At 41.6% G+C, this 15,017-nt stretch overlaps 1 protein-coding gene across 1 annotated transcript in view; it reads left to right on the forward strand.

Moving 5' to 3' along the window:
- The first annotated feature begins 411 nt into the window (after positions 1 to 411).
- LOC105983346 (Golgi apparatus membrane protein TVP23 homolog B) overlaps positions 412 to 15,017 on the forward strand; it is a 27,031-nt gene continuing 12,425 nt past the window's right edge. Inside the window, exons 1-3 of the mRNA XM_013013187.1 lie at positions 412 to 638; positions 9,284 to 9,366; positions 11,860 to 12,004. Of these exons, the coding sequence (XP_012868641.1) occupies positions 627 to 638; positions 9,284 to 9,366; positions 11,860 to 12,004 (240 nt within the window). The 5' untranslated portion in view covers positions 412 to 626. The remainder of the gene's footprint in view (positions 639 to 9,283; positions 9,367 to 11,859; positions 12,005 to 15,017) is intronic.

Genomic DNA, 15,017 nt, shown 5'->3' on the forward strand with positions numbered 1-15,017 from the left:
GAATGTGACCTAGTGGTAGAGTGCTTGCCTAGCATGTGTGAAGCCCTGAGTTCAATTCCTCAGTACCACAGAAGCAGAAAAAGCCAGAAGTGTCACTGTGGCTCAAGTGATAGAGCGCTAGCCTTGAGCAAAAGAAGCTCAGGGACAGAGCCCAGGCCCAGAGTTCAAACCCCAGGACTGGCAAAAGAAAACAAAAGGAAAAGGATGGACTCAAGCCCCATCTCTTGCACTCAGAACGACCATGCTAGAGGAATGAATGACACTCATTCAACACAGTTGTTCATGCCTTCTCTGGGAACAGAGTTCTTTTCCTATAGATTCTGCACTCCTCCGCCCCGTCCCGCCCCGCCCTCGGCCCCGCCCTCGCCCCGCCCTCGCCCCCGGAAGGCCCCGCGCACTATTTGCCTCGCCCCGGAACCACCTCGCGGCTGCTCGTCTAGCTCTGTGGCGTTGTTCCTGCTGCTGCGCTGCTCGGAGCGGAAGTGTAGCGAGGAAGCAGGGCCGGGCTGGTGCTTGTAGGTAGACCCTTCCCGACCAGTGGTGACGAGGCTGCGTCAGTTGCACACCGGACTCGGCGGCGGCTGCGCTGACGTGGCTCCCGGAAGTGAGGCTGGCGCCGGGCCGCCATGTTGTCGCAGGTGAGGGGCACTTGGGCGTCGGGAGTGGGCAGCGGCGCTGAGGGGACCGGCCTGATAGGGTCGTGGGGCGTCCGGGAGCCCGCTGTGTCTGTGTCCCCGCTCGCCGCCTGAGCTCGAGGCGGAGTGGGGTGGACTAGCGGGCGTGGAGGGACGAGCAGTTGTTCCGGGCGGGCCCCCAGGGCTCAGGTAGCAGGATGACTCCGGTGGCCCCGAGCGGTGGAAGCTCGGGAGCTAGAGCCGGCCGGCCCCGTGCCGCACTGCAGAAAAGCTCGGGTGTGCGGTCGGGGTCCCCCTCTCCCCAGCCCTTGGCGCGGGTCGGGTCGGGGTGGAGAGCCTGCGGCCCTGGCTTGGAAGGCGTGGCCCACCCTCAGGGTTAGAAACGTTGCCGGAGCCTTGCGTTCGAGTTTCTGTCCCCAAACTTAACACGGGAGGGTCGTTGTCACGAATTACGGGAGCCGGGCACTGGTGGCTCACGCCTGTCATCCTAGCTACTCAGGAGGCTGAGCTCTGAGAATCATGGTTCGAAGCCAGGCTGGGCAGGAAAGTCCGAGAGATTTTTTTTTTTCCTTCTCTCTCTCTCTCTCACATTAAACACCCAAAGAAGCCGCAAGTGAAGTTGTGGCTCAGATGGTAGAATGTGGTAGAATGTGGCCCAATGGTAGCATGCTAGCCCTGAGCGAAAAGCCCAGGGACAGCGCTGCCAGGCCCCGAGTTCAAGCCCCAGGACCTACCCATACATATATATATATAGCACAGGCTTTCTTCCTTTGTAAAAGATATTTACCCTTGATGGTGTATTTTTTTTCTTTTTTGCTTATGTGGTGCTGAGGAATCGAACCCAGGGCCTCATGCATGCAAGGCAAGCGCTCTACCACTGAGCCACCTTCCCAGCCTTGATGGTGTATTTTTGCTTATATTACCGTAAATAATATCTTTCCCCTACATCATGTTATTCCGCAAACACATTAGTATGATTAAGCCACTGTTTTAGGTTCAGGAGTAGGGCTGGAGAGTACAGACACGTTTCTTGCCTTCCATTGGGCAGTTGGGGGAAGAACACCTGAGCAGGTGCAAAGGGAATGGGGAGGATACACGTGAGTTATATAACTAAAAGAATCTGATAGGTGAATTAACAAGTACCTAAGATTGGAGTGATTAGGATATAGCCTCAGAAAAGACCACCAGTAAGGAGGTGATCTGAATAGAGAAAACCCACTGGTGGTTTAAATTCATCTCTGAATGTTCACCTGGGCTGAATGGGGCTGGAGGAACACACAACATTGTCATGGTTGCTACTTTCTAAGTTTGTGATCACAAACTTCATTTCTATAGTCCCCATACACCTTGTTAGGCCACTAGTATATTAAAACTTGTCAAACCTGCAACATTTTCTTCCCTTGCCTCTGTCAGCCAGGTGGAAGCTATCAGAAAGGAATTTCCATGCCACCTGCCAACCTGTCTGTATTTTTGCTCATAGTGAACCATATATTCTTTAATTATAATTATTCTTGTCACCCCCTCCTATGTTAGCTTCCATTCCTTGCCTACAGGAAAGCATTGAGCCATTTTCCTTTTGAAACTCTTCTTTACATCAGCATGTAAAGATACTTTAATTTTTCTGTCTTAAAAAAAAAAACTGTGATGGGAAGGGGAAACAGGAGGAGGCTACAATGCTTGATAAGAAATGTACTCATTACCTTGCCCCTCTGTACAGTATTTTCACAATAAAAATAAATTTAAAAAAAGAAAAAAAAACTGTGCCTCATGCCCTTTTAGCAGTCACCATCTAATTTTTGTTTCTTTTTAAAGACTTGCCCATAGTTGGTCTTGAGTCTTCTCTCATCAGTTCTGGTCAACATTTCTCCCTCTCTCCTTGCTTCTCTGAAACTCCTTTTATTGAAGCCACTGGTAACTTGCTAAAAATACAAATGTCTTTTCAGTTTGCATCTTACATGAGCCATATTTGACACAATGGGCTCCCTCTCTGGGAAACACTTCATAGGCTTCTAGGATACCATTCTGTTCTGCTACCCTCCACTCCCCAGATCATCCTCTAGTTCCCACTGTTTATTCCTTTTCACCTTTCTAATCTAAATATTTTGGAGTGCCCAGAGTCTGTCTTTGCCATCTTTATCTTGTTACCTACTTGGGATAAAAACTTTGGAATCTTTTGACTTTCTTACCTCCACATTTAATCTTGTCACATCTACTTGAAAAGATGCAAAATCTCTACTTTCATCATTTCTACTGCATTTACCCTGGACCAACCCTTTGTATCAGAGTAGTCTCCTAACTTGGTGCCTTTGTTTCTCCTCCCTGTCCTCTTTACCTTCTAGATTCTTTTCTTCTTCTTCTTCTTTTTTTTTTTTTTTTTGTTGTTGGTCATGGGGTTTGAACTCTGGGTCTGGGCACTGTCCCTCAGCTCTTCAGCTTAAGGCTAGTGTTCTACCACTTGAGCCACAGTGCCACTGGCTTTTTCTGCTTATATGATGCTGAGGAATCAAACCCAGGGCCTCATACATAGGAGGCAAACCCTCTACCACTGAACCACCTTCCTAGCCCATCTAGATTCTTTTTTTTTTTTTTTCCCAAGTTGTGGGGCCTGAACTCTGGGCCTGGGAGCTGTCCCTCAACTCTTTAGCTCAAAGCTAGGGCTCCACCACTTTCTGCTTGGTGCTGAGGAATTGAACCCAGGGCCTCATGCATGTGAGGCGAGCACTCTACCACTGAGCCACCTTCCAAGCCCCTCCCCCCATCTGGATTCTTAATATAGTAGCCAGAATTTTCTTGATTACCCCTCTCAATTTTTTGAGTTCTTTTTAATTAAAAATTTTAATTATTATACAGGTAACATACAGAGGGGTTACATTTACATAAGTCATTTCATTTTAGACAGTGTTACCCCTTTCCTTGCTTCTTCCAGTTTTTCCCTCCCATCCCCACCCACAAATTGTATATTAATTTTCAATATAGTGTTCAGTGAATACCGTTGCTGCATTTATTCACCCTTGTTAGACTTCTTCTGCAAGCATCTTCATATAGTCAAACCAAACTTTTGACTTTGTCCAAAAGCTTTTGTGCCTATAAGCTTCATAAAAATATTTGTATTTTTAAAACTTGGTTTTCAATAGGCGCTGGTAGCTTATGCCTGTAATCCTAGTTACTTTGAAGGCTGATATCTGAGGATTGAGGTTTGAAGCCAACTCAAGTAGGAAAGTCCATGAGACTTTATCTCCAATTAAGCACCAAAAAGCTGGCAGTAGAGGGGCTGGGAATGTGGCACAGTGGTAGAGTGCTTGGCCCAGCATGCAGGAAGCCCTAGGTTTGAATATTCAGTACCACATACACAGAAAAAGCCAGAAGTGGCACTGTGGCTCAAGTGGTAGAGCGCTAGCCTTGAGCACAAAGAGGCTCAGGGACAGTGCCCAGTCCCTGAATTCAAGCCCAGGACTGGCAAAACAAAAAAAAACAAACAAAAAAAACTGGAAGTGGAGCTGTGCCTTAAGTGATAGAGCACTAGCTTTGAGCACAAAAACTCAAGAGGCAGCACCTAGGTCCTGAGGTCAAGCCTAGGACCAACACCCAAAAAAGTTTTTCATCTGTGCCTCTTATGCTAGTGCCTAGAACTTAGTAGCACTCAATATTTACTGGGCCTATGAGAAGAGGAATTTAGTTTTCCAATGAGCAAAGTAAGAAGGAAGAATGGTATTGGTGGACTGAACCATGAGCATAAAAGGATTCATTGCGGCACAAATTTGACAAGTTTAAGGAACTAATAATAACACCAGTGTAATAGCCTTATTTTTTTATTTTTTATTTATTTTATTGTTGGTCATGGGACCTGAACTCTGGGCTTGGGCACTGTCCCTCAGCTCTTCAGTTCAAGGCTAGCACTCTACCACTTGAGCTACAATGCCACTTCCAGCTTTTTCTATGTATGTGGTGCTGAGGAATCAAACCCAGGGCCTCATGTATGCAAGGCAAGAACTCTACCACTGAGCCACCTTCCCACTGAGCCACCTTCCCAGCCCCAAACACATTCAAATTTTCTCTGGCCTGTTTCCCTCTTTAAAATATATCATTGAGCCCATGGGCTACCAGTGTGATAATATCCCTGGGCCCTTCAAAATCTTTCCATCTGAAGACCCTTAATTACTTCTGCAAAGCCTTTTTTTCTTGCCCCATAAATTAACATATTCTCAGATTGAAGGGTGGCTGTATTTTTGGCAAAAATAAGAGGAGCCATTCACTCTATACTAGTAGGTAAGTGGGTTGTAGCTTTAGATAAGCTGCTGGAGGCTGACTAGGGCCAGATCATGATACTTCCTCATAAGGAATCTGTTTTTTAGAATGCTGTGAATTTTAAGTAGGAAAATACTATCTGCTGGATGAAGAATTGGACCACTCGGGTCAAGGACAGTTTTTATTACATAGAATCATACAGTGGATCTCAACTTTGCATGCTTTGATCATCTGGGAAGCTTTAAACATACAGCTGGGGCTATAAATCAGTGATATATCACTTGCCTAGTGTGTGTGAGGTCTGGGGTTTGAGTTAAAATAATAAATTACTAATAAATCCAAATTTCTGATGGAGAGCAATTACATTCAAACTTGATTTTTTATTGTTTTGTTTTTTAAGCATTTCAGTAGTTAAAAGTTAGGAGCCACTGACCTTATTATGTGGACAGCTTGGCTGTTCTTAGGTGTACTTTGTTTTTTTTCTTAGGTGTACTTTGTATATTCCCCACCTATGCTTTTGAAAATATACGTAGTAAGGGACTGGGGTAAGTAGGAGGCCAATGTAGTGTGTCAGAGAAGCCTGGCTGATAAACTTACAGGAAGCTTTTCTGGAACCCTCTCATGGAAAATGATTCTCTTCTTGCCCTGTGTTTCCATGTACACCTAAGTTTCTCCTGGCTCACTATGTATTGTATTCCAGGAAATGGCTTCCTTTGTTTATTCTCTCACATTCAACAAATTCTGTGCCACTTGACTGGGTGTTTTGCTAATCACTTCTTATAGTGCAGGCAGTCCTACAATAATGGAAATGGAGATTGGTCTGAGTTCTTTGAGAACAAAGGCATTTTAGGGAAAATCTCAGCTGTTTTAAGTTGAAACATTACGCTAGGTAGGGAGCCTGGAAGGGAATAGCCAGCTGAAGAGAAAATACAAAAGGCAGGAAGGTAAGAGAGACCATTAGTAACAACACTGCTGCAGTGCTCACCTGGAGGGAATGTTAGAGGTAAGTAGGGAATCAGAACATGTGAAATGTGCTCTGTATGATCCTGTATGTGCAGGAGCACTACTATAATTTTTGAGCAAGGGAGTGACATGGTACCATTTCCATAGTGGGACTATTACGGTAGGCAATGTGCAGGAAAGGCTGGAGTAGAATGGGGTGAAACCCATGTAAAAGGCAAGGAGGCTGGTAAGTGGCAACTAGGTAGAGCACAATGATCAGGGTAGATGTGGTTGAGATGAAGGGAATTATAATGGGTTATTTTGAGCCAACCGTTAGAAGCCTAGAGGATGGAATACTATGGCAAGATAGGACATTGGGGTGGTGACACAGGGTTTTTAAGTCTCTTGAGCGATGAGATACACTCGATTTTTTTTTTTCTGGTCCTGAGGCTTGAATTTAGTCTGGGTCCTGTCCCTGAGCTTTTGTATTCATGGCTAGTGCTCTACCACTTGTGCTACAGCTCCACTTCTGACTTTTTTGGCAGTTTTAGTGGAGATAAGAGTCTCACAAATTTTTCATGCCCCAGCTGGCTTTAAGCCGGTAACTAAAATTTAAACTGAGTAGCTAGGATTACAGGCCTGAGCCACGGGAGCCCAGCTTGAAAACTTTTTTATTTTGGTCGGTCGTGGGGTTTGAACTCTGGGTTTGGGCGCTGTCCCTGGGCTCTTCAGCTCAAGGTGAGCGCTCTACCACTTGAGCCACAGTACCACTTCCGGTTTTCTAGTGGTTTATTGGATTTTCTTGCCCGGGCTGGCTTTGAACCTCAATCCTCAGATCTCAGCCTCCTGAGTAGATAGGATTACAGGTGTGAGCCACCGGCGCCTAGCTTTGAAAACTTTTATATATGTTTATTAGAAGATCCAGTAGAAAGGTCAAGAAAATGTAATTTTTTTTAAAAAAAGGAACAAGAGAAGACCACGGAGGCTGTTTTGTTTCTTAAGAATTGACATCAAGAAGGTCTGTTCTCAGTGAATGATAGCTGGCAAGGGCAAAATGAGAAACTGCTAGTGTATCTAGCACAAGGGCCCCTGTATCATCTATAATGAAGACAATGGAATCATCAAGGCCTTCAGAAACATCCCTGGAATTACTTTGTTTAATGTCAGCAAACTGAACTTTTTTTTTCTTTTTTTTCCTTTTCTTTCATTTTTATTGTAAAGATGTTGCACAAAGGGGTTACAGTTACATGAGTAAAGCAATGAATACATTACTTGTCCATCATTGTTACCCCTTCAAACTGAGCATTTGAAAACTTGCTCCTGGTGGTCATGTGGTAAGTTTTCTGCATTTGGACAGAAAGTGCTTTCCAGAAGTCGGATGAATTGTATGGCACTGGGCATAAAGATGCTTCCCTCGAGAGTAACTATAACCTTCCTATGCTCAAGATGATGAATACAGACAGAATTTTGAAAAGCTTGGAGATCCAAAGAGCTCTTAGAGCACCACGCAGGAAGATTAATCGAACCTTGAGAATCATGTTGAAACTAAACCCATACTAAAGACCATGCACCAAAACACCATTCTTTGCCAGGCAAGAAATCACAAAATCCAAGTGAAGAAAGCAGCAACATTGACAGCCAAATTAGATGAGTGCCATTAGATGGGAAGGCAGCTGCAGAAAAGAAGGCTGGAGAGAAGAAGCCCACTGTGAGTAAGAAAGGAAAGAAGGCTGCTGATGTTAAAAAGCAGAGCAGATGACATCACCCCATTTGTTAGGAAATGGAAAGACTTGGAAAAAATTAAGTGAAGTAAGCCAGGCTCAAAGAAACATAGGTCCCATGGTTTCCCTTATTTGCAATAACTAGTATATGTCTGGGACAAGCAGAAAAGGTCAAAAGCTATGTACGTATGACCAGATAAGATGATGTTAAGCGGAATGAACCTCAAGATAGGGACACAAGTGGATTTCTTCTTTCTTGCTATTGTTTCTAAAGTATTTATAATGTACCATGTAATTTTTTTGTTGCTTTGTATGTTCCTCCACCACAGTATAACCCCTGCTTTCACTGTATTTGATGTTGGGAAGGGAAAAAACAAAATGTTTAAATAGGGATACAGATTGACCCATTGTAACATGAGATGTACAAGACACTATTTTGAAAAACGAACTTTACAATGTAGGGGGGGAGGGTTGCTGTGGAGGTGGGAGGGAAGGGATGGGAGGGGGAAAACAAAGGAGGAGGCAACAATGCTTGATAGGAAATGTACTCATTACCTTGCTCATGTAACTGTAACCCCTCTGTACAGTATTTTTACAATAAAAAAACTTATTTTAAAAAAAAAGCAGAGCAGCCTTTAGGAGAAAAGACAGCTGCTACCAAGAAACCAGCTGAAAGCAAGCTACCATAGAAGAAAAGAAGCCTGCTGCATAAACTGTTACAATCAGTTTAATTATACAAAGGTCATAGTATGGGACAGCTTAGTTGAGTAAAGACCAGATCAAAGATGCTGTGAGAAAAAAATAAAAAGAACAAGCCCCTGAGGTACTATGATAAGGAATTCTGAAGCTAGGCACTAGTGGCTCATGCCTGTAATCCTAGCTACTCAGGAGGCTGAGATCTAAGGATCATTGTTGGAAGCTAGCTGGGGCAAGAAGGTTCATAAGACTCTTAACTCTAGTTAACCACCAAAAAGCCTGACGAGCTATGGCTCAAGTGGTAGAACACTACCCTTGAGCAAAACACGAGATTAGTGTATAGGTCCTGAGTTCAAGCCTCAGGATCAGCAAGGAAAAAAGGTAAGGAGAATTCTTTTTGGTTTTGCTTGAACAAAAAGAAAAAGCATTGTGAGAAGTCATGGAAACAAGGATGTAACATAGTTTTGAGAAGGAACTAAAAATAATTCAGTTTATCCAGTAGCTTCAGCTTTCTCTGTGATTTGGGAGAAAGCAATAGAGAATAGATGTCAATGTGTAGGAGATCTGTACCAATGTTCTCTCAAGGGCTCAGCTGTCTAGGGGCCAGGGAGAGGAGAGACAATTGATTCTTGAATTACCTTGGGGTATTTGCAGCTGATTGATGTGGGGGTGAGGATTTACAAGTGCCTTTTTCTTAGGATGTAAAGTCCTGGTGGATATGACCATGCTGTAATTTCATATTCTGTTTTGATAAGTATAGCTTTGCATATAATAGGCTTTTTTTTTTTTTTTGCCAGTTCTGGGGCTTGAACTCAGGGCCTGGGCACTGTCCCTGAGCTGCTTTTGCCCAAGGCTAGCACCCTATCACTTGAGCCATAGCACCACTTCAGCTTTTTCTGTTTTATGTGGTACTGACTAAGGAATTGATCTTAGGGCTTCATGCATGGTAGGCAAGTATTTTACCACTAAGCCACATACCCAGCCCATAATAGGCATTTAAATACCATGGGTTTTTTGCTTCATGGACATTTAATTTTCCTATAGGACAGTAATGATGACACTGAAGATGTTTCACTGTTTGACGCAGAAGAGGAGACAGCTAATAGACCAAAAAAATCTAAAGTCAGGTATGGTGATAAGTTATATGAGTTACGTTAGTATTCAGACTGTTTTGTGTATGTTGGTGCCAGTTGATGGGATTGATGTTAGACTTTTCATCACTGAGAAAGCAGCTTAAAGGGCAGAAAAATTATTTTGGTTTATCATTTCAGAAGTTTCAGTTCAGGGTCAATTGGCTTTTGTGTTTGGGGACCTGAAGTGATACAGATGGGAGGGTGTAGAAGAGGAAGGCTTCTCTTACCTCATGGCAGCCAGGAAACAGAAATAAAGAAGAAGGCCAGGGCAAGGCACATCCTGAAAGACATACCTGCAGGGACCAGCTTTCTCCAGCTAGTCCCCCACTTCTGGAAGTTTGCAGCTCCTCCTAAAATAGTGTCACCAGCTGGGGACCTCGGTTTAATACATGAACCTGTGGGGACACTTCATAGTCAAACCATAATGGGTTTTAAGGTAAAGCAGTGAATTATGTGTTACTTTTCTAATTTAGTATGTGGCAAAGCTAACTTCTGATTTTCTTGGAAATAATTTTGATTTTCTTTTTTTTATAGGTTAAGCCTGTACCCATGTATAAACTATGATGTTTAATTTTTATTTATTTTATTTTATTTTTATTGTGAAAATACTGTACAGAGGGGAATAATTTTGATTTTCTTGACATGTAGAATGTTATTTAATATTGTTTTCAAATTAGCAAATCCAACTATTTGTTTTAAATTTAAATTCCTTGCCAGCTATTTTCTAAAATTGTGCTATTTTATGTAATTTATATATGCATTGCATCTAATTTGTTATGCAAATTTTAGAATTTTATATGTGTGAGTATATGGGCTGATCCCAGAGCCTGGGTGCTGTTCCTTATCTTTTTTTGCTCATTGCTAGCACTCTGCCATTTGAGCTACTGCTCCACTTATGGCTTTTTGACAGTTAATTGGAGATAAGAGTCTTGTGGACTTTCCTGACTCTGCTGGCTTTAAACCATAATCACAGATCTCAGCCTTCTGAGTAGCTAGGATTACAGGAGTAAGCCACTGGTGACTAGCTCAGAATTGTCTTGTATAAATGGCATGAAATTACAATACAAGGATATTACTATTATAAATTTATTTCTCTCTAAAGAAATTCCCTTTGTGCAATAAAATTCTGCTTGAACTTTGAAACATTATTTTAAGCAAAAGGTACCATCCACCAAAAACCAAATATTTTGGTTTTATAAAAGAGATTGAAAGTAGTTTAGGACTAGAGACAAAAAGTATTAATTGCTAAGAGCAAGGGATTGGGGGCAAATAAAAAGTAATTGCTATAAGCAGAGTGTCTTTTTGGAATAATAAAAGTTGTAAAATTGAATGTAATGATGGTGGCACAATTATATATATATATATATATATATATATGGTATATATAGATATCTATATATATCATCTCCATTACATTATACTTAGCAGGTGAATTGTATAGTATTTGAATCAAAATGTAATAGGACTGGTAAAACCAAGCTTAAAGAACAGTGGCTAACAGCTGTAACCTCAGCTGCTCAGAAGGTAGAAGTTTGTAGGATTTCAGCTTGAGAACAGCTGAAGCAAAAATGCTAGTAAGACCCTATCTTAACCCTGTAAGCTGAGTATTGTGGCCCACCCAAGTTGGCTTCAACAATAAAAAACAAAAGAAACAGCTTATCTCAAAACTAATTAAAACAAAAAAAGGTAGGGGTATGGCTTAGGTGGTAGAATGATTGCCTAGTGAGCATGAAGCCTATAATACCAGCATTCAGGTGGCTATCAAAATCATGAGCTCAAAGCCAACTTGGGCTACTACTGAGATCTAGTCTCAAGTCAGAAAGAACAAAAACAAAAAGAATTGACTGGGTGCTGATGGCTCATACGTATAATCATAGCACTTGGGAGGCCAAAATCAGGATGGTCGTTTGAAGCCAGCCTAGGCTGACAAATCTGGCTTATTTCTAGTTGACCAGCAAAAAGCCTGAACTAGAGGGACATCTTTAAGTATTCGTACAAAGGAGTTACAGTTCAACAAATCAGTTTATAAGTGCAGTGTATCTTGGTCTATGTGGCCCCGTCTATTGTTCTCCACCATCTTTCCCAACTCTACACATACTACCAAGTTACCCATTTTCACATATCTACATTGAATATAGTGACTAGATTCACCCACCTTTCCTGTCTTCCTGAAGTGATTCCTAAGGGCCTTGAAATTCTTTTGGCATGATTGATAAAGCTAGGTAAAGTTTCTTATTAGATGTTTTGTGAAAGTTTATATTCAGTGAGATGTTAACATCATGTTTACATAGTGTACTTTCTGTGACAACAGGCTCTTCTTAAATAGTAGGGACTTAAGAAACAGAAAAGTAGGCAGTTTTCCCCCCTTATCTCTTGTATTTTGACAAAACTCTTCACAGTTGTACCATGACTAAAACATTTTTCATCTGCCTCTGCTAGTATTTGTAAAATTTAACTGTATTTCTTTTATTGTGTTTTTGTTTTCAGACATCCAGTAGCATCCTTTTTCCATTTGTTCTTTCGAGTCAGTGCAATTGTAGTCTATCTTCTCTGTGAATTCCTCAGCAGCAGCTTTATTGCCTGTATGGTGACAATTATCTTGTTGTTGTCATGTGACTTTTGGGCTGTGAAGGTAGGTTCAATGTTTATTATTTTAAAATTATATTTACTGTGAGTTCAAGTAATGTATAAGCAATTAAAAAATATGAGATCAGTATTTCAGATTGCTATAAAGTTGTCTTTGTTTCTTCAGGATTTCTCTGTGTTAAAGTACATATGATCATATGTAGGTTGTTATACTAGTGAGTTATCTACTTTAAAATTTTTTTTCTTATATTTATTTTTTATATTTTATTTTCTTTAAGTAGTTGTACAAAGGAGTTGCCATTCAACAGATCAGGTTATGAATACAGCAGCTCTTGATAAGTGTCATCCCTTTTAACATTCTTATCCACCCTCCCACCTGTTGACAATGCTTTTTGTCAAGCTACAAAATGTTACTATCAGCCACATGATCTATATATCACTGGATCATTTATCACTGGTCATCAAAGAGTCATTTTTCAGGTGTATTGTGCATTATATCTATGTGAAGCTCCAATGTTCACAAACACTTAAGAACTGTTCATCTACAAAGTACATATTGGTACTCTAGGGCAATCTTTATCAGCTGGGCAATATTGCCTCTACTTCAGGAGATTCTTGTCAATGTATAAAACATTTTGGGCTGGGTCAGGCTTTGCTGGCCCACATCTATAATCCTAGCTACTCAGGAGGCTGAGATCTGAGGATCAAGGTTCAAAGCCAGCCCTGGCAAGAAAGGCCGCGAGACTCTTATCTCCAATAAACCAACAGAAAACCGGAAGTAGCGCTGTGGCTCAAATGGTAGAGTGCTAACCTTGAGATGAAAAGCTGAGGGACAGCACGCAGGCCCAGAGTTGAAGCCCCACAACCAACAAAACAAACATTTTGGGCTCAGTACCAGTGGCTTATATCTGTAATCCTTGCTGCTCAGAAGGCTGAGATTTGAGGATTGTGGTTCAAAGCCCCAGGGCAGGAAAGTCTGTGAGACTCTTCTCTCCACTTATCCACCAGAAAGTTGAAAGTGGAACTAGAGCTCAAGTGATAGAGTGCTAGCCTTGATCAGAAAAGCTCTAGGACCCACATGCAAAAAAAAAGTAATTTTTTTTTTGATGGCCACAACTGAGAGCAGGGGACTTCATCTAGTTTGTACAGGCCAGATATACTGCTCAACATCTTAATATACACATAAGCCCCCACAATAAAGAATTACTGGCACCCATGTCTTACACCTATAATCCTAGCTACTTAGGAGGCTGAGATCTGAGGCTCGTAGTTCAAAGCCAGTCCAGGCAGGAAAGTCCCCATGAGACTTATCTCCAATAAACTACTCAAAAAAGCTAGACGAGGCACTGTGGCTCACATGGCAGAGCAATAGCCTTGAGCACAAATAGGCTCAGAGACAGTGGTCAATCTCAGAGTTCAAGTCCCAGGACTGGCAGAAAAAAAGAATTATGTGGCTAGTCAGTCATACTAAGCTGAGAAACTGCTGTAGGGACTTAGAAAGGATATAAGAAGAGGGAGGGGATCTCAAATTCCCAGGCAAAGATGGTTAGATACATGGACAGATAGATGAATATATAATAAAGTATAATATTAGATACATGGACAGATAGATGAATATATAATAAAGCATAATATGTGTAGACTCTAGTTGGTAGATAGTTGAGTATTCACTGTAAATTTTTACTTTTTTTTTTTTTTGGGTCTGGTCGTGGGGCCTGAACTCTGGGCCTGGGCACTGTCCCTCAGCTCTTCAGCTCAAGGCTAGCGCTGTACCACTGGAGCCACAGCACCACTTCTGGCTTTTTTCTTTTTGCTTATGTGGTGCTGAGGAATCGAACCCAGGGCCTCAGGCATGCAAGGCAAGCGCTCTACCACTGAGCCACCTTCCAAGCCCAAATTTTTACTTTTTTTTGTGTTTGAAATTTTTCATAGTAAATTCAGGAAGAGAAAAAAAATTAAAGGAAAAAAACATCAAAGACAAACTAGAATTTTAGGAGACCAGTAATTGTTACAAGTCTATGAAACTCAGCTATCTAAACATTTTACTTCTTGATTGATTGATTTTCTTGTTATTTGTTTATTTTTGTGCCAGTACTGGTGTTTGAACTCAAGTCTAAGTGTTCTGCTCCTTAGCTTTTTTATTCAAGGCTGGCATATTATCATTTGAAATTGGAGATCAAGGTCTCACAGACTTTCCTGTCTGGGCTGGCTTCCAACCTCAGATTCTCAGACTTTTGTCTCCTCAGTAGCTAAGTTTACAGGTGTAAGCCCCAGTACCTGGTCCCCAACCATTTTTAGATCTTATACACAACAGAGGCAGTCAGCTTGGTGGCAGCCAGTTTCTGCAAAGCCACATAATACTGCTAAGACAGATTGAAGAGAGTTTTTTTTTAAGACTCTTCCTTAACTTTTATTTTAGAGTTGTTTGGATTTTGGAATATCTGCATAGACTTTACTTATTGACCATTTCTAATTTGGAAGTGTGACATTTGGAATGTTCAAACAGCTGAAAATAGTTGAACAGAGAAATTCATATAGCACGTTTTAGATTAGAGATGCTCATCCTGTAATTAAATCCTTTTGGAGTAGAAATTTAATTAAATTATGTTTATTTGTTTATTTTGTGGTGGTACTAACGCTTGAACTTAGGCCTCATGTTCTCCCTTAGCTTTTTTGCTTAAGATTAGTTCTCTACCTCTTGAGCCACACTTCCTTTCCATTTTCAGTTAGTTAATTAGAGATGAGCGTCTCACAGACTTTATAGCTTGGGGTGGTTTTGAACCATGATTCTCTCAGCCTCCTGAGTATAGCTAGTATTACAGGCATGAGCTACCAATACCCAGTATGCAGAGGAGTTTTAAAAGACATAACCAAATGGTATATTTTCTGCTAAGATTGACAACACTGGGCCTGGGAGTTGTCCCTCAGCTCTTCAGCTCAAGATTAGTGCTCTACCACTTTAGCCACAGTGCCACTTCTGGCTTTTTCTGCATATGTGGTGATGAGGAATTGAGACCAGGGCCTCATGCACACGAGGCAAACACTCTACCACTGAGCCA

Source organism: Dipodomys ordii, unplaced genomic scaffold (genome assembly GCF_000151885.1).
Source record: "Dipodomys ordii isolate 6190 unplaced genomic scaffold, Dord_2.0 Scaffold19, whole genome shotgun sequence".
NCBI lineage: Eukaryota > Metazoa > Chordata > Mammalia > Rodentia > Heteromyidae > Dipodomys > Dipodomys ordii.